Raw genomic sequence first — 27,925 nt, forward strand, 5'->3', positions numbered from 1 at the left:
AACTACTTTTTTTCAGTCTTGTTACTGGTCAGTTCAGAGACTTGAAAGAGTTAAGAACTTGGTGAGAGGAGCTATATGAAAGTAGTTTGAGAATACCTTACATGCTGACTGGCATGAGGAGACAAGTTTGCCTACGTCCAAAGATAAAATAAAAGGGCTTACATTCCTGGCATTTCTGGCAATATTCTGTTGAAGGGGGGGATCCATGTGAAAAAGTAGGCAAAAAGGTATTTGGTGGCACTTACTGGGCACATGTCTGTAGCGAGATATTTTACACGTATTTTGTATACTTAGGTAATTCTGTTCTGATTTCAGATTCACATCAGAATATCCTCCTTGTGAATACACTTGACCTTAGTGGGCCTAGAATGGTTAATTCCGAGTAGAATGAGCCCCTGTATTTAGAATGCACGTAAGAAAACATACATAGTGATGTATGACTGTGTATAGGTGTACTCTGGCAGTTTAATCTTCCCACATAATCCATGTTTGATTGAGTTAGTTGTACATCTTTAAAAATCCAGTTTGCATTAGAAACATAGTCTGTTAAGTTAATGCAACTTTCTACTGACAGTCTGCTTGACATTCCATTTACTTATCTTCATTAATATATATTGGCTAAAAATATATTGTTCAATGTGATATGTTTGACTTTCAAGCAAAAGCTGATTTCTGTATTAAAACTGTTAAGCTGAACAGTAGTTTCATTTTCATAGTCCAATTAAGTTGTTTTATGGCAATATTATTCTTCCTTATAGTTAACACAAGAAGAATGTAGGGGTACACTATACAAATATAGAACTGAAGAGCTGGATATTGATGTAAGTAATTTGTATTTCTTCTCGGCATCTTCTTTCTTGGAAATGTTGGTATTTGTCTCTTTATTTTGATAATAATTTCCCCCTTGACTTTTGGGTTTGAAATGCACTTCGTTTAAGTGATTACCAACAGAAATTGCTTTGTGAAATTGAGTGGCGTAAGACTCTTTGTAATAAGCTTTTAACTTGCAGGAAGTATTACATTGTAGGCTGAAATTTCAAGTAGTATGTCTATTCAAGGTGAATTGCTTCTAGAAAGGAATTAATTACTTTAGAAGGGAAAAACTCTGTAGTTGTTGTTCAGTTATAAGATGTATGAGAGATGTAACTTCTCAGGAAATATGAGTGATGCTCCAAAACTGACATTTGGCATGCATAGTTACCATTCAAGTATTGGGTTGCTAGTTACTAAAGAAAAGGGGCTTGGTGTAAAATTGATGGTGAAAAATACACACATATAATCATACTGTATATGCATACATATGCATGTCTAGCCATTCTTGCACAACGCAACGAAGAGTACATACAATGATTGAAGGGATGTTATTTTAAGAGTAAAAAAGAAAGGAGGCTTCCAGTGTTCTCTTAAAAGTTAAAAAGTCAGAGTAACACGTACTGAACCAAAAATGTTGTTCAAATAGAAAAGGAAACTGTTTCAAATGGGTTAGAGTGCACTGAACAGTTACTTGCTCAAGCTGGAGCTGGAGTGGAACAGTTCTACTCATAGCCAAGCCTTGATTGGAGCTAAAATGGAGCAGAGCATGGATAGTACTAGTACCTAACTATTAAAAACTACCACCTGAAATAAACTATGGGAAAGACTGTGAATATATACAATATTCTTTATAATGCTGAGGAATATGTAAATTAAAACAGTATTTAATACCTATTTTTAAGTTGTAAAGATTTAGCTGTAGAATCGTAAATTATGTTTTGAGCCATGCTGTTTCAAGTTATAATAACACTTATTTCGTAGTATATTAAAAGGGTTTTTAAGGTTAATTTGAAAATGCGAGACCTATGCCTTCATGATTTTAGAATTCAGATTTTGTTTTAATAACTTTTTATATAGATTCATGTAATGATTTGATCAAGTTATATTTTGATTACTGAAGATGTTAAAAATGAAATCCTAATTGCAATCATTTTCTGTTATATACTAGGCTAAGCTTAGCCGTTTATGTGAGCAAGATAAAGTTGTACAAGCACTGGAGGAGAAGCTTCAACAGCTACACAAGGAGAAAGTAGGACAATTGTATTTATTACCTAAAGTGGATGTTATTTTATGTGCCTATTATCAGAACATTGATAACTGAAATAAAATGAAAATCAGCCCAATGATGCAGAACATTAAAAATAATTCTTTTTATTATAATAGTACACGCTTGAGCAAGCTTTGCTATCAGCAAGTCAGGAGATAGAAATGAACGCAGATAATCCCGCAGCCATACAAAATGTAGTTTTACAGAGAGATGACTTGCAGAACGGACTACTTAGCACTTGTCGAGAAGTATCGCGAGCTACTGCAGTAAGTAATATGTTTTTGTCAGTAAAACTCAATGAAGTGTCAAAGGATTGTCTTCATGTTCATGTTGTTAATTGGGTTGTCTTTGGCTACTTTTCTTTACGTTCCAACAAAACTCAGTGTTCTTTTACTTGCTTGTATTTTTGTCAAAGGCAGCTGGAAAATGATCTTTTCACTCTGTTCATCGTGCAGGTTTTTTTGGGTTTTTTTGTTTGTTTGTTGTTTTTTTTATTGGCCAGGAATGAGTGCATACTGACTTTAATTGATGTGGTAATTTTCATCTTTATAATATGAAAAATTGATTACAGGAGAACTAAATAATGCAAATAAGTTATTTTATGTGATGGCAAAATAGTAGCAAGCGCAAACTTCATCAGATATTTGATCACATAGGTGACTTATTTTAAGCCAAATCAGCTACAGGATGAAAAGAAGAAAAGATTATACCATCATGGTCTCTCTTAATAGGGAGCCATTATATTTAAAAGTTCTTTCAAGTTACGCACTTTCAAAGACCTTTAAAAAAAAAAAAAAAAGGAAATTGCTATTGCTATTTACTCTCGTTTTCCACTTCATGATGGTTTCTACACTGAAATGACAAGGCAAAGAAATAAATTTTGCCTACTTACATATATATCCAAAAAGGTATTTCAGTGTCAAATTCCAGTGGTTTGCTATGGTGAAACTGATGTCAAGTAGGCCCTGAAATACTGGTTTTAGTCTGAATGTTAGACTCTGTTGTAAAAGGAATTAGTTGGTCAAGGAAAAGGGAATCGGGGAAGGAAATCCTGCAGATCTACTTTACCTCATTAACTTTTCAATTTATGCTAAATTGAGTAAGTTGCTTGATGTGGGCTTAAAAAGTGAGATGGTAGAGCTGACCTCAAAGAATATTTTCTTTTCGCACCTTCTCCCTTCTGGTGTTTGTAGTTTCACATATGTAAAATAATGACATATTAGCAGGCCTGGGGCATTCACTGGTAACCTTACAGGCATGGTTGGATGACTTACGTTTGTCTTTCATAATACATTGTGTATATACACACATATTGTGCACTCACACATATGTATTCTATGTGATAAAAGAGACAAATTTGCATCCATTTTTGTGGGTTTTCTGCCACGGTGGAAGGGCAGCTTAAGACCCACATGCCTGCTGACTATAAAGATTTTTGCTATGAAGATTTTGCTCTTGCCTATATTTTTTGTTTGTGAAAAGACAAAATTCTGTTTGTTTGAATTCCATTCAGTATCATTAGAAAATCAAAAAGCTGCTTAAACATTGCATTCTCTAAAATACATATTTATTTATTGCTGGTATTTATGCATTACTTCCTGGTTTCATGCCACTGAATAAAGAAAAATAATTTTTTTTTTTTTTAAATTGAATGTGCATCTGTAATTCTTTTGTTATATACTTAGGAACTGGAAAGAGCTTGGAGAGAATATGATAAATTGGAGTATGATGTAACTGTAACAAGGAACCATATGCAGGAGCAACTCGATCGACTTGGAGAAATTCAGGTGTGGCATAGATCTTAAAATACACTTAAGTCACTTTCATTTTTTTATTATTTTGTTTAAAAACTACACAAATGAAAAAAGGAGGACATGTGCATTAATTTACAAGGTATAAAAAGAAATTAAAAGTTTGTAAGTTCTGAGGAGGTCTTCATCTTTTCCTGGTTTTTTTGAACTGGTTTTCCTGTGTCTGGAAGCCTTTTCTTTCTATTTCAGTGATGGGGTCCAAAACGGGGTAGTTTTCTCAGACCTTAATTGCTATGACAGTCGTATTAAATATTCACATAAATCCTTCCATATAACTGAATATTTAAAAATGTAATTAAATAATTCTATCAAAATAGATTATAATTAAAAAAAATTCTAGGCGTTGCTTCAGGTCTATGAAGAGTTCTGATGTGTATCTTGTTATCTCGCTGTGCTGTGGAGGATTGGACAGTTAGTGTAAGTTCTGAATGTCTAAGGAGCTCTTTGAGACACACACAGATACACACGTGCATACATTAGCAGGAATAGGCAGGTGGGTGTGGTCCATGCTGGGAGGCATTAAAGGCTGTTTGCTCCAGGGATTGATTTTCTATGCAGCTGTGAAAGGCAGATTACAAGGAAGCCCAAGAGCTGAGAAATTTGTGTTTTGCAGTTGGAAGCATGCATAACGAATGCAAGTAGGCCCACAGTTTATATGCTAGTATGCAAACACCATGTTTATCTCCACCTATTTTAGGGTTGGAACTGATGATTTTAGTTGTATGTAGGTCTTGTTTGCAAAGTTTGCTTGGATTTTCTTTGGAGACAGTAGATACAATTCTATTCTTAAATGGAGTTTGAACAAGGAAGTTGCCGTCAAACTGACTGACACATTATGAAATTAGTTAATCTTACACTTTCTGTTTCTGACAATATTTGAATGTTTCATTTCTATGGGAGAGTGTCTGTCATTTCTGCATTTTATCTTCCTTCATTGGGAAAGGATATGCAGTGTAGTCTAAAGAAAGAAAAAGGTTTTCTGTTTTTTTCTGCTTGCAGCCTATTCTAATTTATTGGCTATATGCTGTTTATTTTCTGGCAGACTGAGTCAGCAGGGATACAGCGTGCTCAGATTCAGAAGGAACTGTGGAGAATTCAGGATGTCATGGAGGGTTTAAGTAAACACAAACAGCAAAGAAGCTCTTCAGAGGCAGGTAAACTGATTATTTTTTTCTCGTAGGAAGTGAGATTGTATCATACACATTTTGGAAGGATAAGTTCCGTAGTTGCTTTGTATGTCTGAAAAAATGGTACAATTGCTGAGAAAAAGAAGAAAGCGATTGTCTATTCTAAGTTGATGCTTTGTATATTTGATAGCAACAGGTTGTAGTTCATATTTTAAAAGCTGTTTATTGAAAACAATTTTTCTCTTTCTTTCTATGCCTTTCCCCACCCCTCCCAAACAGGCATCATGGGATCAAGGACATTTTCAGCTATTAAATATAAAAATGAGGTATGGTTTTAACATATTTACCATTTTAGCATCACTGAATTTCTAATATACCTATGATAAAAATGAACATTATTATAATTGTTTGGGATGTCTGAAGGATGTATTCAGTATGTTTCTGTGAAAGTACTGCATTATGAATTAGTTTTAAAGACTGGTATCTCCACTAGTAATTCTAACACTTCCATTTGTTCTGTGTCTTTATATTCTCACCGGTATGTTTCTCTTTTCCATTTCTCACCTTTTCCTCTCCCTAGGCTCTTACCCTAGAAATATAAACCCTGATTTATGGACTTGTTTTCTACCCACCGCACTTTTCATGGGAATATGTCTATTCACATATTGAGCCTGGTTCTCAGATGGCCAGAGCACCCACAAGAACAGCTGAAACTGTGGGAGCTCCCAAATGTTCAATTCCTCTGAAAATCTGGCTAGAAGTTACAGTTTTAAAGGGACATTGTCATGGTTATCTGAAGTATATGCAATATATATACATCTGTCTTACAGAATTTTCTAAAAGTCAAAATTTACTTGAAAATCTTTAAGAAGATATTAAATTTAATTTTTAACGGATGATTCAAAGAATTCATACATGTCCAACAGAAAGTGCAGGTGTTAGAACTGAAAATCTTCATAAGCTGAATAATGAAGCTATTGAAGTATTTCTGTCTAGGTGGTAATAATAATATAAAAAACAAACAAACAAAAACAAATAAAGCTGTCTTGGGTTTTTTTTTTTTAGTGTGACATTGTCCCTTTAATTCCAAAATATATAGCTGGTGTAGCTATGGTAATATATTTTTCTTTTTAAGTTATAAATAATTGTAACAGGTGTGCACATCTAAATAAGGTGACTATTCTACAATCTTTAGGAAGAGGAAGTAGTCCCACCTCGTCCTCCACTCCCTCGGTCCTATGACTTTACAGAGCATCCTCCCATAATCCCCCCTCTGCCCAGTGATAGCAGCTCCTTGATCTGTTATAGCAGGGGCCCAGTACATCTGCCAGAAGAAAAGAAGATTCACCAAGTTCAAGGATATCAGAGAAATGGATCTTACTGTGTAAGTGGCTTAAACTGCCACATTGTTCTTGAAGCATTCCCCTACCTTTGCACAGTCACCATTTTTATTTTGTCATCTGGCTACTTTTGTGTTATGTTTTTTACTTTTGTTTACTTAGTTTTATTTATAGCTCCATCGTTTGCTCTTCACATTTTCCTGTCATGTATTCTGCGCATATATAAAATGTCTTAAGACTTAGATGCTTGTATCTGAGTAAATTTCAGAAAATTAGATTCCTCTACTCACAAGTTCTTATAAAACACTAGGCTCAGAATCAGTTTTTGCTGAAGCCTTACACAAGTTTGTTTCCTGAAAATGATTGAAAAGAAAAAAAAAACCCTCCACATTTTTATGGCAATTTTTTTCTGTAATTTGTGAAAGTCTGCAAATGTTGTAGCTAACTACAAAGAAATACTGCTGCAATAGCACTTGAACAGTGAGAGCAGAGTCATCACAAAATAACTGTTTTCAGTCTTAAGTTATAAATGTTTTTACAAAAATGCCTGTTTACCTCATAACTTCTTGTTCCTCAGGGTCCTGATTATAGACTTTATAAGAGTGAACCGGAGTTAACTACAGTAGCAGAAGTGGATGAGTCTAATGGCGAAGAAAAAACGGAACAGATATCTGAATCAGAATCTACTGCTAAAGGTTTGTCCCCAGGCATGGTGTTACAACCTTTCAGCCTTTTTCACAAGGAATACAAAGCTTTAACTGTGTTATAGAAGCTATATCATCTTTTATATTTTTGTAGCCTGTCCATTACTTCATATGATGAAACAGTTTCCACGATAAAATAATGATTTAATTATATGATGAGAAAGATTTCAGTCAATTACACTGCAGAAAAATCAAACATTATCCTCACCAACAACCCTGAAATCCTTATTGACACCATGTCTAATCACATCACTCACATTCCCCACACACCATTCCCTTGAACAATTACCCATTTTATGTTCTTGTCCTTGAACAATTATTCAGTTTTTGAATCAAGCTCCCGATGTTATGTCACTGGAACGTCCAAAAAGGCAGCACCACAGAATTTTCAGGCTCTCATAAGGCAGGGAAACAATGTCTTTTTCTTTTTTAATCTTGTAATTGTTGAATTGCCTTCTGTCCTCTGATATAATAGGAATAATGATCGTGACCTTTCAGTGTACAGACAATAAAGGTCTTTGCAATTGCTAAATGCTTTAGATTCTTCCCTTCATCTAGCTTCCATAAAAGCTACTAATTGCTTGGTAGAGTCTTTTACCAGGAAGTGCTTCTCAATTCTGTTTGTTAAAACACACAGAATAGTTTGTTAAAGGTGACTTCAGGAAAAGCAGCTTGGACACCTCCCAAGAATCATATTAAGAGCTTTTTAAAAAAGTAACTAAGCCTACCCTTTTTTTTTACTGTAACAGTTGAAATTTCCAGTGCCGGCAAGATCACTGCCTTCTGTTCTGGTAGTTTGACTAAGCATGTACATAGCAGGCTGGTGCAACACTGCCAGAATTTGACCAAGAACTATGATCATCTAAGGATATTATTTTCATCATACCATGGTAATGGTGGTTTTTAAAACTAAGGTTAGCATACAGTTTGAGTGTAAACAGTGTGAATGGCCCTGTGATATAATTAAGCTTGCATTTACCAGACAATTAGTCAATTCAGATTCACTATGTTATTTGCTGAGGTATAACGTTCACTTAAACTAGATATTAAATTTCTTTTAACTTGGTGGTGAAAATGCAAAGTTTAATCTGAGATTTGCTAATCATCAACCACCTAACTTGAGGAAAATGCCTTTCTGACAACATGCCTAGGTTTTATTGACCTGTGGTGTTCCAGATTATTTATAGTAATTTATGACAAGAGGGAAAGTAATTATCAAGACAATATAAGAAAGCCCACGCTGACTATATAAAGCAAACCAATACTTTTTGAGCACCCCAATCTGCTTTCTGTTGCCTTCTGTAAAGACAGAAGTAATTTTACTATGCCCACTTGTAGAAAAACAGTCCTCAGTAAAGGAAAGCAATAATAAAAATTCTTCTAATATAAATAATATTTAGGGGCATGGGAGAGAATAGTGTCAGTGGTAGCAAGCAGCGAGAGGTTTTCTATCTTCTTAAACAGCAGAGTGAAGTGGGTTTATTGTAGCTGTGTTTTATCATCCAGTCCACGCTTTTGAGCATGTGAATTTTTGAACAGATACTTCTTGTTCTGGGCATTCAATTATAATAATCCCCATGCAGTAGGAAAAATATAACCATTCCTGGTTGTTTGGGTTTTTTTTATAGTGTGTATGCTGTTTCAACAAACATTTTTATGCTATTCTATCTTAACAGTTTATAAGCCAAAATGGAAACAAACTCAAAGGAAGCTCATCTCTGCAATTTTTCTTTCCTGCTGTTTTAAGAAATCATACTTAAATGATGTAGTTGCCTATTAAGGGTGGTTCTGAAAATTAGTAAATTTCAGAGGAAATTTAAAAATTTTTTCTAGTTCCTTATGCACATTACTGTACTAGACACTTCCCATGTCAGCCATTTCCCTCTCTGTTCAAATGTCAGAAATCAGAGAGAAATGTTGTATGTAAATATGTAAAGTAACCCTTACAGCTGTCTGCAAGCAGAGGAATATTTATGACCCGAGTGGTACATAAAGGTGACACAAAAGGAAAATGGACTTCTGCTGTTTTATCCTTTTTATGTCTAAAGGAGACCCAAGCTGTTGCTTTATATTTTTTGTTTTGAATAATGGATTTGGCATTCGGATATCTCCAGACTATTTTGTCAGCCTATCAAAACAATTTGGAGAAAGAGTTGAGCCTTCACTGAGTCAATATATCGTCTAAAATCTGTGCAACTTCAGGAAAAACAAGGAGAAATAATTTGACTATCAAAGAAGACATTATATCTATTTTTTTAGGCAAAATCAGGAAGGAAAAATTATTTTTAGTAGATTGATTTCCTGCATGTATCGAGAAGCAAAAATGAAGCATGTGTTATTTAATAATACTTGTATATTTTGGTAAGCTTTAACTTCAGTTTTCTACCAGCTTAATTACACTTTGACAGGGCTTCTCTAAGTAGAAAAACTAGGGGTGGATACGAGAAAGTGAATGTAGTGGACATCAGGATATAGAGTAACTTCAGTTCCTGACCAGACAGAGCCTGGCTGCTGCAGTTCCCTGTCCCCTGTCCCCTGTACAGCGAGCTGCAAGGCTGAGGAGATAGTCCCACTATGCACAAGCACAGCCATAGCAGATAATGCAAGCAGGTTTGAGACTGGTGCTGTTACAGGCACCACATAAATGAGACCAGCACTCGCATGAAAGTAGAACAATGCAAACAGGATGATCCTATTCTCACTCGCTAGCTAACCAGACTCAAGGTGTGCTAGCTGCTCTCATACACATATAGACATGAGCACACATGTGTGTCCACACACAAATGAATCTCTCCAAGATGGCCAGACCTATGGTATCTTCATCCATCAACTTTCAGTACCTCTGGCCTCTCCAGTGTCTGAATCTTAGACTTAAGGTCTCTTGGACAGCTGGCTCCCACACCTTGTATTCTGCTTGCCATCTAGTCTTGTCTTGAGTTTGTCAGCATCTCACAGACGGAAGGTTCCCCCTGGTAGCAGGTCCAGACCTATGGTCCCTCCAGTAGCTAAATCACAGACCTGCAGTTTTTCTCGTGTTTGGCCCCTAGACCTGTGATCTCTCTGTAGCTGTCTCCTACTCACAAGTGAGCCTGCCTTGAAGATCGCTAGCATCTCCCACACTCATACGCAGAAGGGAAAGCATGTTCACATGGAGAATACTTAAGAGTAAAGTTTAATAAGAAGATAGGACAGACTGCAATGCTAAGGCATGGGGCTTGTTCAGACAAGCATACTGACAAATGACTTGTTTATGAAAAATTGGCCCCTTTAATCCCCCTCCTCTCTCTTGCCCCATGCCTGTTCTTTCCCATCTGCCTTGCCCCATCCCTTTCACAGCTTTTGTTTCCTCCCAAATAAACAACCTACCCATAATTACGTTTTCTCCATTGGTCCTACTTTTGCTAAATTTTCTATCTTTGACATCATTTTCTAGGTAAGCTTGTCTGTAACTGGTAGCACTGATACAGCTACCTAGGCACTCTGCTGGCCTTTCAAACTCTCTTCCACAAAAAGTCCCCAGTATGGCTGTCCAATTAGCAGTGAAGTTTGGCCATCTTTCATGTATTTCCCCCTTAACCATCTGTGAAATCTAGCCATTCCACATGGCACTATCTAACTTTTGTCTGTTTCTTACAGATAAAATTTTTATGTTTATACTTTATGTCCAGCAATTTCTTGTGCCATGTGCAGTAGTTTCCCATGTTCTATTCAGTTAGCCAAACCTCAGGCCAGGGGCTAGTCATCTGCTTGTGTACCTTGACAGACATGATAGGCTTTAAGATCTTTGCTGTCTTTTGAAGAATAGTTTTCAAGGCTGACAACATGTCTTTTCTAGAAAACAATAAACTGTTTTGGCAATGTTTCGCATAGTGCTTACTATATTGCTTTACTCTTTCGCAGGCTCACATTTTCCTGTTGGAGTTGTACCACCCAGAACCAAATCACCAACACCAGAGTCTTCAACAATAGCATCCTATGTCACTTTGAGGAAGAATAAGAAGATAGATTTAAGAACGGTACTTTAAAATAACCTTTGAGTATTGATGGATAGTGATTCATTTCTAATTTTAATTTCTGTAGTTACTTCAAAAGTTGTAATTAGATTTTTGATCTTCTTTATAAAAACTTCACTGTTATAAAGATATACTAGGTTAATGGAGACAGCTGTAGAAAGAATGACAAAGTTATAAAGGTCATGTATGTTAAACTGCACAGAGATTTCACTACACAAACTGGGCAAGAACTACATGGTAATGATAAATCTACTAAGCTACTGAAGTTCACACTTAAGATGCTTCCTCTCCTTTCAACTCGGGTTAAAACTTTTGAAGGATTTGTGTTTGGTTTCTGGGACAATTTAACAGCCCTTGTATAACAAATACTGTTTTTTGTTTATTTCATTACTAAAATGATTTGCAAAATACCTAAAGCAGCCAGAAAATAAAGACACAGTAAGCAATGTGTTGGTAATAAGCCTGGAATTTCAGATTAGAGAGTAGTCTCTGGGTTGAAGATGGATATTTACATTTAGTTCATGCAAAAGGGAGGAAAACTTTTGCCACAGTTACAGCATGAACAGAAGAGGAGAAGTTGTAGGAAGAATGGTAGAGGAGAGAGAAACTCACAGGATGTTGACTGGAGAAAGAATACCACTTTTCAGAAGTGAAATCAGTTACTGTGAATGTGCTGAATGCAGCTGATTAGCCCAAAGTAAACTTTTTTTCTATCATACAAAGTACAAATCTATCTGAAAAGTCAGGGAATTTCAAGAACAGAGAAGGTAAAGTAGTGGTTGTTACTTTGGGAATAATATAACACTTAGAATTACAGATTTTTAGGTGGTGATAAATTGCCTTTGTTTCAGCCTGCATTTACTGTTAAATGATGTCCAGCTGTAGTTTTTCTTGAAATAAGAAAACAGAAGTCACTATTAGATCAACTGGTATAAATGTCCTGGATCATTAAATTTTGATTATGTTTCTGTCTCAGTCACATAACTTGTGTTGGCCTGTTGTTTAATATCTGATAAATTGTTTAAACTTGATAAGATGGCATTAAGAGAGCATCTACCCATTCTCTTAATGTTTATCATTAATGGTGGTAATTTAACTATTCAAAAAAAACAAATTATTCCTTCCTTTTGAGTTTTGGTTTTCATTTATTAATAATTGCTTCTTGTGCTTTCTTCATGTACATAGGAGATCTTTACTTGCCCCCTGTTTTTCTGCTTTTTAGTAAATTATTAGGTGATCTTTACTGATAAGCTAAACAGTTTAGAATCTTGCTCTTTTAAAACAAATATGTAGATATATATATATACATACTTTCATTTAAGGAAAGACCAAGAAGTGCAGTGGAGCAGCTGTGTCTTGCAGAAAGCACACGGCCTCGAATGACTTTGGAGGAACAGATGGAAAGAATAAAGAGACACCAACAAGCTTGCCTGAGAGAGAAGAGAAAAGGACTCAATATTATTGGCATTTCAGACCAGTCTCCTTCACAGAGTCTGTCGTTTGTCAGAGATAATCCATTCAAATTGGCACAGGTGGGTCCTACATTATTGAAAAACATTAATGTGTCCAATTAAAAAAAAAAAGTTACAAAATTGTTCTTTTTCCAAAATCAGATGATACTATAGGTGTCTGTTTGAGACTGCTGGTGTAGAGTAACAGTCACTGTTCTCTGCCACACACAAGAGAAAGGGAGAAGACAATCTTCATGCTTATACCTAATGATAGTAGAAGTCACTTCTATGTCTTTTTGGAAAATAAGTAGTTCAAAATCTACATATGTTTGATTATGCATTGTGATGTTTGTTAACAGCTTTTTTGTCAAATTCAGAAAACAACATGAAATTATGACTAAAAGCAGTGTCAGGGAGAATCATGATTCAGTTGATGTATAAATTATGAAGATTTTTCTTCCATGTATTCTATTCGAACATCTGTAACATTTTTAGGTAGGAATGTATATTTATGATCATAGCTTTTAGCTGGTGCTCTATTGCTGTGGTTTTTGAGCCCATAAATACATAAAAATAGAACCTTCACTTTTGTTTTCACTCATTCTTAAACAATTAAGGCAAAGAAGTGAGTTTATTAAATGGTTAAGGGTGGGGAGAGAGGAGCAAAATATAACTGCTTGTCATTAACCAGGAAATACTATCCTGAATATACATCTGGGGGGAAAAAAAACAACAAACAAGACAAACCCAACTAACAAACAAAAAAACCCCCCATCAAGACAAAAATATCAAGTAGATTCAGGGTAGTGGGTATTAGCCTACTACTTTCTAAATGTTAAGAATCAGTTTTCTTTTTCAATAGCTTAATGGACTTATCTTTTTTAATTTTTTTTTATTTTCTGGCATATTTTTTTTCCTCAGACCACACTGGTTTTGATTTTTTTTTTTTTTTTTTACACTGACATGGAAATATTTTGTACACATTTTAACATTGGATTTTCCAAAATCAGATTAAATGCATTGCGCTGTTAAGAAGTCACATACTTCCAAATAAGTTTTAGGTTTGTTTAATTTTTTTTTCCTCTGAGCATGCTAAACTGCCTTCAGAGGTATACAAAAATTACTTTTTCTTCAACAGCATTGGATCCCCAGAAGACACTGATTTCAAGTTTTGCCTTTGCATTAGAGCATCTGTATTTGGGATGACATCATGAATGCTATATATGAAGGGGGCTCCTACAAATATTTTTGTGATTAACGCTGCCTTTCTCAAGAAGAGAATGTGCAAAGCAGAGCTTTGCAGATGTTTCTTTTCATAGTTTTTACAGAGGTGTTTGAGCTTTACCACCTTCCTTTGGTATCATTTCATACCCTAAGGTGAGGAAACTGCAGTCATGTATGTGTCATACCTGGTTAGCAGGCACACTGGTAGCAGAGTAGGGGAAGTGGCCAAACCCTCTGTGCCATCAATACTTGCTCTACAGAATTCAAAAGAATTTTGTTCACGTCAACGTGTTCTGCAGTCTTCTGTGTGAAATCAGTACCATGTGGATGAGATAAGAAATTTCTAGAATAAGTGAGAATGTGTCTGAATTGAATATTTAGCTAGTAGTCCATGCTACAAAATCACTTCTTTTATCACAGCTTTAATTCTTCCAGAATGGTATTTGGCAAAAAGCCACAAGATGAGGTATTACACTGTAGTAATAGCTCTTATTTTTAAAAGCATAGTTCCTATGCCTATTGATTTTTATACAGAAAAATAGTGCAATGACATTAACTGCTGGAAGTCTTTTCAACTGGCATTTGGTTATTTAAGAATTGGAGGAAAAAAAGGATTTTATAAACAACCTACAGTGTAATTTTTAAGGGATTACCAAAATACAAAAGGAAGTTGCTTCACAATTGTTATTGTTTGGGACAAGTGTATGATATGGGTGCATACTTTACTTAGGAAAGTAGAGAGATTGATTTTTGAAGTGACTTACATGGAATTTCCTCTTAACAGAGTGCATGTGCTAAATTACAGGAATTCAGCCACAAGATTTACTACTTCCAAGGCTCCTGTTTTTCTCAGCCCTAGTACTTAGTTTGATAAGACATACGAACCTCACTTTGGTTTGGTTTGCTACTCCTCCAACATAATGTTTGCAGTTCACAATGTTAAGTGACTTCTACCATCCTTCCTCAAAATTTTTATGTAAAATTCTCTGTGCAATGGATTTTTTTTTTTTTTTTTTTTTTTAAGGAGTAAGTAATATCCTCTGGCGTTATCAGATGCTATGTTGTCCTCTGTTAAATCAGTTAACAGCATAGGCTTGGAAGATACCCAACATAGTTGGAGAACATGCACAATGGTACACTGTGAGTTTTGTACTGAGAGCAGATTTTTATCCATCTTTTTTTAACCAGAAAAAGCTATTTTTAAAAAAATCAGTGCCTATGAATGCAAATAAGAATGCTACTAAGCATGTGTGTGACTGAGCTAAATTTGAATAATATTTCAGAAGATAAAGGTGACTAATAGAAATGCTGGAGATCAGAGTGGGCAGAAAGTACAATAGCCTTAGAGAGGAAAAAAAATGTTAGGCTGAACTGTTTTGAAAGGTACAAAAATGAGAACGTTTTAAGTCCTTAACAATTTCCATTTTCCTTATTGCAAAGTGGTATCCTTAAGGTTTTTTAAAATATTTTTTTTTTATCACAGTCAGAGGACAGCACAAGACACAGAACTGAGACTGATAACTTTTGTAAGAATATATCTATGTATCAATTGTGTTCCACAGAATCAGAAAAAGGATGATACTTTATCAAGTAACATGAAGGAATTAGAGAGCACCAGTAAAGAAAATAATCTGAAACAAAATAATGAAAGCCCTGGAGAAGAAATAGTGCATCTAAAACATGGAGGACAAGCACATAATTCATGTTTTACTAAAGAGGTACTAAACTGTCCCTTGTTGAACTATTCATCAGCCTGTCTTGCAGTAGAAAAATATTTGAGCCACAGACAGCAGAGTATGGGAAATTGAGCCAGTTCCCTTTGCTTGGAAGATTAAGACAGCTTTTTGGATATAACAAATACTCTATAGAGAAGCACAAAATTGTATCAGATCTGTCTGTAGCTGAGATACTTGAATTTTCTTGTATATGGTCTTCCTAAATTTCATTTTACTGAACTTTATCTGTTACTATCTTGATTGATTGGAAAAATAGAAAATTATGACCTTTACTTCTTCAGAAAAAAAACCGATACTAAGCATCTTTAAATAATAATCATTGATCTGTTCATTGCTTAGGATATCCCACTGTAGTTTTTGACAGTAATTTAAAATACACCTGACTTTTTTGTTTGGTTGACTGTAGTGTATCAAATAGTTTATAGGAAGCAGAATAAAGTTGACACAACAATTTATACATGGAAGTAAGTAGTAACTGTGGTTTGTGGTATTTGGTCACTGAATTGATTTCTGTCTTGAATAGCCTCAAACTCATTTGGCAGTGAGTTACCTTGGTGTTTCTTGTACTAAATGCCCTGAACACTCGGCAAAACCAGACTGACTGTGGAGATTGTTTCTACATAATCATATCCTGCTTACAGTTTAATATTTTTTAAAATCTTGTGTAGAGGGGATTTTTCTGCTTTTCTATCCATATTCTTTAATTAATTATCCTTTGCTTTTCCTTTTCCTCACTCATTTTTCATTTTGTTTTCCTGGTTTATATTTAGCTTTTTTAAACATATGTCTGATGGAGAATGGTATAAAATCAAATAATTAACCTATGTTGTTATTGTGTAAAAACACTTTCTATTAAGAGTCTGTTGATTTGTTAAGTATGCAAATCTTTTAAAAGAAAATACACTTATATTGGTTATATCTAATGAGACCTTTAAGAGCAGTGTTCAGGCTTATCAGCAATATATTCCAGTAGCTGGAATCTCTGTTGGCGTTGTGAATAGGGAGAGCATGAAAAAAATAGTCAGGCTGCAATATAAAGAGTTCAGATAAGTTCTGGAAGTTATTAAGACAAGCGCTGCCCATTGGCTCTGGTATAAGTTTCAGGATAACTCTATTAACCTGAATGGTATTGATAAAAATTTCTTAAGTTATGTAATTCTGAGTTACTAAGTATACATGATGGCAGAATTTGTCTGTTAATAAAACTGTTTCCTGATACTGTATTTCTTATCTGCCACTTAGTGTGTATTACAGCTTTTTGTTTCATGATTTCAATTTTTTTACAGCTGACAAAAACTGATGATCTTTTATCAGATGCACATGTTGTATCTGACTCAAAAGAAGTGAGTAATGAAGAGAAAGCAGAAAAGGAAAAGAAAAATAAATTGGAAGAAACACATGATGGTGATATAAGGTAAAAATAAAACAAGATGTTCAGAGACTATTTTAAACTTGCACATTGTATTTATTAGCTGAACGGACCATGCAACTAATGAAATACTGCCATAAATACTTACAAGGTATATTTATATGTTTTTGAGTGGTTTACATACAGAGAAATCTAGTGAGAAACCTAACCACTGTAGGGGTTCAGTTAGAGGTGATGAGTTGGTGGGGGAAGCAATGTTTATTTTCAAGTATTGCCCCAGTTATAAACAAAATCTGTTCATAAGCCTTGCTTTGGGATACAAAATGTCAGTTCAAACTGTTTATTATGAAAGCTTCAGCCAGGGCTTCCATAGCAAGCTCTTTACTGCAGATATTTAGGAGCAAACTAAACAGCTTATTCTGTATCTCCTGCTTTAACTTTTACTTGACTATTTTGGAGCGCTGCAGAATTAGAGGAATATTGTGTCTTGGATGTTTCTCTTTAAGGATTCATAACTTTAGTCTAAGTTGCATTGCAGATCCTAAGTGAGTTCTTACATGAGGTCATAACTTGCTCACAGCACCCTTCAGCAAAATAGATATCAGGCAGTAGGAAACTTAACTGCATGAGTATGTAAAAGAAAGGAATTCAGTTCCTAGTACCTTTTTTAAGACTAACTTTACAAGATAGAAGGGTTTCAAACTACGTGCTTAATTTATATTACACAAACTTGCAAGATGCAACTTTTTTCTATTAACAGAAGAAAAGTAAATTATAACTCCTATACTTAGCGGTTAACACCTGAAATGAAGTTAGAGTGAGTTCTAAATGCTGTGTTTTTTTTAACCAGCTTGCAGAGTGTGACCACAGTTACAAACCACAAACCCAAAGGCAGTTCAGAAGAAAGTGAAGTAGTTAGTGTTCAAGAACAAGAAGGGATTATGTCTTCATTTGAATTAGCAACACAGTCTTCAAAAGGAAGTCAGGCAACAGCAGGTACGGAGAAGTTTGACTGAAGCACAATTTGCACAGTACATATGTAAAACTTTATTTCATTTTGATTATGTCTTTTGATGCTCCAAAACACTTGTGAATTGAAAGTGCTGAGCTAGTCTAGATATCAAGTGTATGGTTTTATAACGTAAAGAAAAATAATTTCCCAGTGGGTAACTACAGAAATTCCATTTTTCTGAGGTTTTAACATAGATTTTATGGTTGCATTTAATTCAGGGAATTAAATAACTGTTGCCAGAAATTGTGTCATACTGTAGTTACTGGTTGGAGCAAATCCTTCCCTATTCATCTTGTAAAACAGCATCTCAGTCCTAAATATGTATAGATTATTTACCCTTACCTCCTTGCTAATGGATGGCCTCAGGTGTGCCCAAGATTGAGGAACCCTTGAGAGTTTCCAATATATCTAGTAGATTTTGAACTAGCAAGTAAAAAACAGCAGTTTGGTCATGTTTTCAGGAGTAACAGAAGAAAAAACAGACACTAGATGACTTGTAAAATGACTGGTGGTGTGCTACTTTGCAAGAAGAGGAGGCTGGAATAAAGCAAAATTGTTTGCAAAGAGAAAAAAAAAAGAGGCAAGAGTGTAGGGGAGGAGGAAGGACGAAGATGGAATTTAAGACATTATTAGGATATTTGGTGATGCAAATGGTTAAGTAAGCCAAATTGTTCAATTCATGGCTATAAAAGGTGACCTGGACCTTTGTAGTGCAGTCAGCAGTCCTTTCTGTGACTTGATAATCAAAACCAGAACTTGTAAATACATTTTATAGTGCTCAGCAGAATAAAAAATGCTTAGTTAATCTGAGCCAGGATATAAAGGTGGGTCTGGGAGTATTCAGACTAGTTAAATTTTGCTTTTTTTTTCCCCCTCTCCCTCTTGGCAGCATAAATAACACATCAGCATTCACGTGTCCATTGTTTGTTCCTTTGGTGTTCTACTGGTCATTTATAGGCCTGAGTAATGATCTTTCTTGAGAACAGCTATGCTCTGCCCTGAAGTTGGGCTTATTGTGCTGATCAGATTTTAAGTCTTCACTTGTGTAACTTTCATTTGGTTCTGCATATATTTATTATGGCTTGGAATGGTGATTTTCAAGCTTATATTTATTATGGCTTGAAATCATGCTTTCTGTAACTTGTATTCTTATTTATCTTGCTGTATGACTCGCAGTGAAAAGTTTGCCTTCTTCACCAGAACCGTCATTGTCACCAGCTCCATCTACACAGACACAGCTCACAGAAGGATCACATTTCATGTGTGTATAGTTACAGAGAAGTACGTCTGGTTTTTTCCCCCACCCTTCCTGCCATTTTCCTAATATTTTTCTAAGTATTTGTGTTCTATTTTTTTTTTTCCAAGAAGCATCTGTAGACAATACTTGGCAAGACAAAGTTATCTGCAATGTTGAATATAAACTAACAAGAAAACAAAACAAATACATGTATTGATTTGCCTGCAAGTAATGTATTCTCTATCCAAGTACAAAGAGAGAGGACTAATTGGCTTATCAAGCACATTCTCCACAACTGGCAAGATAATAGCCCTTTGAATTACATGAGAGACCTGAGTTATTGCCAAACAGATACCCAGTTAAGGTACCAGCGTCAGTGCTCAGGTGCAAGTGAATCTTGATGCTTCAGTCATGGTAATAGGCAACTAGAGCTAGATCTCAGTGATGCTAGAAGGGAATAATCTAATGACCCAAAGAGTTTATGGCTTAAGACATAGATGCCTGAGTCATGACAAACAGGAAGGCAAAAAATGAGGGTGGAAGAAATGTAACAATTACAAAACTTTTTTTTTTTTTCTTTCTCTATAGAGATAGCCATACACAGCTACTCTTCCCTTGTCATAGTAGGTGATTTCTTCTGGGAATCAAGTTAGAAAGCATGAGCTAGGCTAGATTTACATGTTCCTACCTGTACTGTTACCTACTTAATGAATAGAAATGTAAATACAAGTAAGCATATTTGTACAAGTGTTTAAAGAAACAAATAGGATACCAGTGTGAATGCTTCAGCACTTTACCAGCATTTAAATCAATCCACATTTCTTTGTTGTCAGGCAGTGCTTGTTTAAATAAGCTTTCTACTAAAAGAATGACCTTTGTTTCAATGGTAATGCTAAATGCCATAGCTAATGTAACTTAAGAAAACTTTAAAATCAAGAAAACTTTAAAATTGAGATGTTTTCAGTCATTTAGCATGAGGAGATATAAAAATGCATTTTTTCATTAACTGTCCCAACCTCCATTGCCAATCTTTCATCTTAGCAAAATTAGACTACTTATTCATCACAGATACCTTTCATGTATGAACTATGGGCAGGAAACTATTTATATTCTTAAAAAAAGGGGGAAATTATTTTCATCTTTTTCTCCTTTTGAGAGAGTGGAAAATGCACTCTTCATATTCAGTACTGACACCTGTGTTGCTGGCTTCCTGATGGATGTGGTCTGTCATGATTAGATTTAGCTTGGACTTTTGTACTTTTATTCAAAAGTTTTACTACAGAACTATTTAAAAAAGATAAATGGAACTATTCAGCTTTTCTGTAAATACTGATTTGTGTTAATGCTTTTCAGTTTCACTGTATAATTACACATGCATTTATCATGCATCTTCTTTTTGAATAGGACAAATGTTACCCCATCAACTCAGTTTCAGGTCAGTAGTGAAACTGAAACTGCACTGCTGAATTCTGTCCAGAGCCACAGCATGCCTGTCTGGAAAGGGGAAGCAACATATAACTTCACCAGAAATTTATTACCAATTGCATTAAATTGCTGTCAGCTCTTGTCATCAGCTCCAATGATCAGATCAGCAAATTCATTTGTTTTTCAGGATTTATGCTAAATACGAGACTAGCAAAAGTGAAGCACTCATATAGTGCGTTGTAACTTAATGCCCAAGCCTTGACAGCCCGCAGCGGGGTGTATCCTCATAGGCAGTACTGTAGCTGTAACATTTCTGTATTAAGTATGATTCTACAAATAGGCCTTAATTGCTTATGATACAATGGTGCATCTGGGATGGCACTTGTAAAACTAATGCTCTGCTTACACGTGCCTCACTATAATAAAGGAAGGATTCCAGAACTTAAAATAGACACCTTTTGGCTGTTTAGTATTTGAATTGAGTTGGAAAAAACATTGAACTATGTGCACACACATTCCACATTTCTTTGCTGCACTTGATGTCTCTGGCTGTTTCCTAGGACCTCCAAACAAATTCATGCCATGAGCTGGGCCTAGTATGCGTAGGAGATGTGTGAAGCATAGTCTGATTGCCTGTAGTATGTACTGCCCCTCTCCTTCCGGGGCTGTCGTTCCAGTATTCCAGTGCTTTGCACCTTGCTGAAAGATAGGGGTTTTTTAATGTGCGAGAACTCAGCGTCTCTCGGATGCAAGAAATCCTATGTGGCAGAGGGAACTTCAAAGCTGTGGGATCAGCTCTGTTCACATGCAACCAAATTTTTCAGGCAGCATCTGGAAAATGTATGGTAGATTTCAGAGAATAATGAGGTAATACCTATATTTGGCTTTTACAGTCAATTAGTAAAATGATACTCTTGGCACAATGCCAGGGGAATTTGGCATAGGAAGTTGGTGGCACAGGATATTGTAGGACTAAGGGAAAACCCATTAACACAAAGCTACTTTCTTTGTCACAGCTCTTGCTTTGCAGAGACAAATCTGGATGTGTACTACTAACATTGTTACATTTTAAGCATTCCATCTACGCTGAGTAATGGAGGAATAATGAAATGTTATACAGCACCTGGATTCAAAGCTCGGAAACATTTTTGCTAACGAACTGTTAAAAACTATTTATAGAAGTCCTCTCAACAATTACCAAAATTTAGCAAGCTCTGGGTGGAGCACTTGAACTTCAGAACACCTTCCAGCTACGCTGCCATTACAGTGTAGCAACTGAGTAATACTGCATCCCTCTGCAAACCCTGTGTCATTTGTAAGAGCAATTAGGGTCTTTGCTATTATTACTGGGGTTTATGAAGAACATTTGGAGATGCCCATACACAGCAGGATAAAACTCTCAGAGTAAACAGGCTTTCACACGAAAAAAGCTTGCTTTTGCTTCCTGCTGTCAAAGTATCTTGACAGCAGTATTATTCATCAGGAAAATTGATTTTTGGAAACAACTGATTTCTAGAATACTTTATTATGTTCTACACCATTGATAATTACTGCTGGGATGAGGTCAGAACTTCCTTGCTGTGTTTAATCCCAGGAGTTGCTTTATACAATATTCTGTTGTTGCTAAAATAGAGTAACTTAATCTGTGTCTGTCTTTCAGCACTAATGGCTTCTGTTGAAACAATTCATGCCTGAGATGTATGGACCTGACCTATGAAAATACGAGAAGATATTGTACAGTATATTTTAAATCTATGAAATTCATAGTTCTGATGCTTTTGGCCACAGAGCATCATTTTATCACTTCCTGGAAAATGTTTATTCCAAGAGAGCTTTAAATGGCCCACATGTACACTCAACAACCTTCAGATTGTTCTCCTGATACCAGCTTGCTGCTATGATTTCTGTGCACATAAAATAAAGGCTCTTTTTAATGTGCAGCCTCCAGTCAGAACTTTATTTGATATTCTCCAGGATTTAATGTTCTTTTAATTATGGATCATATAAGTTTACTTTCTTGCTTCTCTTAGATGCATAACTCAGTTAATTTTACATATCACCACTAAACCTTGTTTTACACTTTTAAACACTACAATTTATTGTTTTAACATTTTATTTGTAAAATTTTTATATATATATATACATATAGATATATTTAAAATGTGTCATTTTTATTATTGCTTAGTAAAATATGTCCCGTTTCTGCTGTAATTATTTCTTGGTCAGGTTGCAATGTCAGCAGTTACTGCCACACTTCTGTCAACATATACATTAATGTTAGTGGTTACTTTTTCTTAAATAAAATGGAGTGTAGGTATTTTGAGGTACTGGGCTTTTCCTTCGTTGGGTTAGGGTGTGTACAGCAATAAGCAGGTTTTCAATCCAGTACTTAGTTTGTGTACAAATGTAATTATGTTCATTGTGTATATATTATACAATGAGCACATACGATGTAAGTATAAGAAGCCACTTATTGTTCAAATACGAATGTTCATATCCCATTTCTTTTATATCATATTAAATAAATGTTGATGTTCTTAAGGACTTGTATGGTTAGTATTTCTTCTAGCAAACAGATATCACACTGTGTTCCACCTTTTGATGTGGGGAATGCAACAATTCTTATCTCATTGGCAACATCACCTGTCAACCAGAGTAACAGTGACAGACTCTTAAGAGATTCCAGTCTTCCTCTACAGGAAAGAATAAGGCTGCAACGCAGAACAAAAAGACAACCTGGGACTGAGATGCAAGAAATACAGGTTCAGCTCCTGACTCTCCCAGACTTGTATTGTGATGTTGGAATAATCACTTAGTCATTCTGTGCCTCCATTCCCTGCCTGTTTACTTGAGAGGTAATAGCCTGTCTTACTGGGGTGTGGTGAGTAGTAATTTAGTATTTGCAAATGTTGAATGCCACGTTCAGTGGGATTAAGGAGATAAGTATGATGATTCCTTGAGGCTTTGACATCTGCAAAGCATCTTCCAAAAACTGAAAGAAAACCTGAAATAATTTGTTAAGTGTCATCATACTACAGATGTTACTAGCTTTACTTTTCCATCTCACACAGCTGTCTGAATTTGCCTGAGACAAAAGAGGTTTAGAAAAGAATGATGAAAAATAAAAAGATTTAAGGGAAAGCTTTTGAATCTAGGATGAATAGCTAAGAAATCTTTTAAAAGTTCAGGCAACTGCTGTGTGCTTCAGTGCACATGTGTGCCATAAGTCGTAAGGCAAGTTTCATAAGACAACAACTGCCAGCTCCTGTTGTGCTTTTTTATCATACAAATCATATCCTGTTCAAGTTAATATTGCTGTACTAGAGACTCTATAACTTGTTGTGCTTTTCCATAGAGGGGTGCCTGAGATTGACACACACTTTGAAATTAACTCTTTGTCATTGCCCCCCTAAGTAGGGGTTTGTGTTCGTTGTACTCTTCAGCCACTCCCAGCTCTGCTGCCAGTTCTTCCTAGGACTCTTTGCCACAAAGACACAGACTGCACTGTCTGTCTACCTGTTGTTTTGCTATTTTCTTAGAAAAGGAAGAAATAGGAAACGGAATTTAGCAGCAGAGTTTGGAGGGTCATAGTCAAAGAGATGGCTGAAGCAAAGAAGATGAATCATGATGCAGGCAGACAGCATCCAGCTGAAAGTTTGACCAAAGAGCCTTTCTTCTTTTTTTTGGAACAGTAGCCCCAGATCAGTGTATCCTTCCATCCAAAACAGAGTGAAGAAGAGGAATGTTGTTTTGTTTTTTGGGGTTTTTTTATTGCTCAACCAGCTGAGGTTTAAGTTCAGTGGCATCGCTGAAACACCTGGGGCAAAGCAAATAGGACACACCCTGTTCTCTCCCTAACCCTTCTAGAGAGAGCTGTTCAGCTGTCAGGCTTTGCAATCTCTTTTTGTCCTTACTGCCAAGAAAAGAATTGCAACCAATAAAGGAAAGAATGACTAAGTGTTTTTTGGACATTTATAGATCTTGCCTGTGTTCAAAGCATTTGTCAGTTTGGTATATCTGCAAAGTACGTGCAGTTTATACTGAAGCTGGAGGAGGGTGGGAGAATTGGCAAGTTTTTGCTGGTATAACTGTTGGCAAAGACAGCAAATGTAAATGATGCAGGAATGTAGTAATGCTCATGGACTATAATTTCACTTCCTGTGGGCACTTGCAGCAAAGACTTACAGTTTCATTGGGTGCTCTATTTTTTTGTGTCTTATGGAAAAAATGTATGGCTTTGTGTTATCACAGAGCATCTACTGTCTCTTACCTCATCAGAATAACTCATCCTAGTGATCATACTCCTGAGATAGAAATATCAGAATACTGATATTGTCAGCCTTCAAACATCTATTTTCAGTTTGTATCTAGGGTATTTTTGTATTTCTGACTGATTGCTTTATTGGCTATTACACTGACACTTGTGTATACGGAACGTGCTTTTTTTCAAAAGTAAGAGTCCTTAGGAATAATGCAACACATTCTCTACAGATGTTCATGCTTTTCAGAACCAATTACATCTATTTTTGTCTTTTGTTCACCATTTGCATTGTTCCATGACTACTAGAGAATGTGATTCTTTGAAGTCCCTTAATAAAGTGACATTACTCAAACAGTTATAGTTTGGTGTCTTGGCAGTTTTTGTATGTCGTGGACTGGCTCAAAGAGAAAGACCTCACCAGGCAGTTGAAATCCGAACCTTGTTTATATTATTATTGAGGGGAAAAAAGTAGTCTTCAGATAATATTTCCTTATAAATATGTCTGTCATAAAATGAATCCAATAAGGTTCTATTTTCAGGAAATTAGAAAAATTTTAAACAGTTCATTTCTATCTAAACCACTTTAATTGGACAGTCTGGGAAAGAATTGTTACCCACCCTACTGAATACACTAGATGTAGTAACCAGGAGTACATACATGAAAAATGTTAATTGATAACACAGTAATAGATATACTAAATTATCTAGTACTTGGACTGGTGGCTTAAATTATATCCTGGTTGAGTAAACCAGCTGAGTGGAAGATCTTTAATCAGTGGTGGTGCTGGATAACTCTTACCCGAAACTTTTTATTATATTGTAACAATAAGTTGTCTTTTTTTATTATTATTTTCTAATAAAACAAACCATAAATAGTACTCATTCAGATCTCAGTAGTGGTTTGTCATGTCTTTTCTGCACAGTACTTCTTTTTGTCCCTGTGATCCTAGATTTTACTATACTTATTTTCTTAAGTTATTCTAGGGTAGTTAATCTTATTTCAGTTTGAATTCTCAGTTGAAATGTAACTTTCTATCCTTTGGAAAGTTGACATTTAAATGGCAAATGAACAAATTGCCTATACCTGGCATTAATAATATATCTGAAACAACTTTTTTAAGGATGCACATGAAAATAAAGCAACATCTGGCCTTCATTTCTTCTAAAGAACATTATATATATTTGCTGTTACATCCTTGAAGCTGTTCAGCTTGTCCATATGGGAACACTGAGGAAGCTGCTACAAAATAAAATGGAATATACTGGTGGCTGAAAGCAAACGTCTGGCCCAAAATGAAGGCTAAAAGCAACTGCTTTCTGAACTTGACATGTACAACTTGTTACCCAGATGTTCCAGATGTGTCAGTATTCAAATGTTACTTGTGGAATGAAGTTTTTGGTATTTTTTGTGATGTTTTTCATTCTGTCCTATGCCAAATAAAATGTTTTTTTAAGGTCTGGCTAAATACTGTCTAGCTGTTGTTGTGAAACTGCAAGCAGCTCTTAATTGTAGCTATGGGTAAGTAACATCACCACAGTGGTTGCTAATTGGCTCATGTGGCAGTCTTGCTATGGATGTGTTTAAAACTTATTTAGGCTTGGTTAGGTCCTGTTTGGAATAAAAGGAAAAGCTAAGCAAATGGTGTTGTTTCCAGTAGACTGCTGTAGAGTATATCAGGACAAAACCAGATGTGATCTCATTAACTTCTTTATTGCTGAAACTAAACCTAAAATAAGGAATTAATTTTTTCTCAAATTCTATCCAGATCCCTGTTCTATGGAACAGGAATACTTCAAAGAGTATCAGACTAAAAATGGAAGCACCCTCTTCCTCTTTTGAAGGTGAAATGAGTACTGTTTAAAAAAAAAAAAAAAAAAAAGAAAAAAAAAAAAGCAGATCCGCAGGTTTAACTTTATACGTAAAAGAAGCAAGATTTACTTATGGCCTAGAGATTTGGTCAATGAAAACTCAGAAGAATACCCGATCCTCATCTGTTTTCATCTGGTAGTTTTCATGAATCACAGTGAAGTGACTGGCACTGTTCGGGACTCTCTTCTGCCACTTTAAATCCACTCCAGCCCAATGCGTAAAATATTCTGCATTCCTTGTATGGAGAAAAAAAAGCCTTATCCGTACAACAGCTGTCTGTCCCTACATAAGCAGATGAATCCAGGCCACCAGTTTCTTGCTTGAAATTGCTAAAAACTGCAGGTGCTTAGCATCTTGAAAGATCAAGCTCAAAACATATCATGTGAGGCACTCAACATTTCCAGGTAACTTGCATGTGAATCTCCCTTATTTTCAGCAATAATTCTTATTTAGAAAAAAAATTATTTTTTCAAAGTATTAGTCCCATTGCTAGAAATCAAATAGTTACTAAGTACAAATATATAAGAATTTGAGAAAATTGTCGTTAATTGACGAGTACCTTTCAAAGCAATTGAAAAAAAGCTGCAAAATTCAGCAACTCTCAACTCATAAAAATCACCTCCTCACAGTATGAATTTCTGCTGAGTCTTAACACTGATTGCATGTGTAGTTGACTGCTCTGTAATGTGCAACTTTCTTCGTGGTAAAATCCCAAGTCAGCAAGAACAGGGAGACTATTTCAGATGTTTTAGCTTTAAAGATGAATGATTTTTTTTTTTAATATATGCTCATCCACCAGTCTTGGAAACAGCCATTAGTGGCTATTGGATTATTCTTTTTGTATGCTGAAATGGTCATATCTAGACAGAGAGAAAAAAAGACAGCTGAACTTTCTGATTAGTGTTTTTTTGATGTTTGTGACTGCTGCTATTTTGTGTTTGATTTCTGACTGCCTGGAGACTGTCTCGGAGTTTACACATGCAAGGGCTGGTACTGCACAGGAGCCAACTTGCGTATGAGTGAGGACTAGCTGAAGGTGTCATTTCATGAGCTAGGAGATTGCCTGGAAACCTGGGCTTGTTTGATCTAAAGCACCTTTGAATAACAATACCATTTCTGGCTGTTTTCTTAGCCTATGCCAACATACCTATAATATTTTGTAACTACTGTTTCTATTATATTGTGCCTACAAATAATAAATATTTTTTAATAAAGACAAAGTGCCTGGATAATGTGTGAGACCCTGATTGCTATTTGTAAAGTAG

At 35.5% G+C, this 27,925-nt stretch overlaps 1 protein-coding gene across 30 annotated transcripts in view; it reads left to right on the forward strand.

The window, feature by feature from the left end:
* PLEKHA5 (pleckstrin homology domain containing A5) overlaps positions 1-23,070 on the forward strand; it is a 168,990-nt gene extending 145,920 nt beyond the window's left edge. For 9 of the 30 annotated variants that reach the window (XM_074826301.1, XM_074826306.1, XM_074826308.1 and 6 more), the window contains 15 exons: positions 759-821; positions 1,982-2,062; positions 2,197-2,346; positions 3,766-3,867; positions 4,934-5,045; positions 5,298-5,344; positions 6,214-6,402; positions 6,936-7,053; positions 10,963-11,078; positions 12,398-12,607; positions 15,313-15,468; positions 16,773-16,900; positions 17,706-17,851; positions 19,044-19,128; positions 22,190-23,070. In XM_074826301.1, the coding sequence (XP_074682402.1) occupies positions 759-821; positions 1,982-2,062; positions 2,197-2,346; positions 3,766-3,867; positions 4,934-5,045; positions 5,298-5,344; positions 6,214-6,402; positions 6,936-7,053; positions 10,963-11,078; positions 12,398-12,607; positions 15,313-15,468; positions 16,773-16,900; positions 17,706-17,851; positions 19,044-19,128; positions 22,190-22,208 (1,722 nt within the window). In that variant the 3' untranslated portion in view covers positions 22,209-23,070. Of the gene's footprint in view, positions 1-758; positions 822-1,981; positions 2,063-2,196; positions 2,347-3,765; positions 3,868-4,933; positions 5,046-5,297; positions 5,345-6,213; positions 6,403-6,935; positions 7,054-10,962; positions 11,079-12,397; positions 12,608-15,312; positions 15,469-16,772; positions 16,901-17,705; positions 17,852-19,043; positions 19,149-22,189 lie in introns of those variants that run through there. The other 21 variants (XM_074826329.1, XM_074826332.1, XM_074826336.1 and 18 more) reach the window with 11 other exon arrangements.
* Positions 23,071-27,925: the final 4,855 nt, after the last annotated feature.

Source organism: Strix aluco, chromosome 5 (genome assembly GCF_031877795.1).
Source record: "Strix aluco isolate bStrAlu1 chromosome 5, bStrAlu1.hap1, whole genome shotgun sequence".
Lineage (NCBI taxonomy): Eukaryota > Metazoa > Chordata > Aves > Strigiformes > Strigidae > Strix > Strix aluco.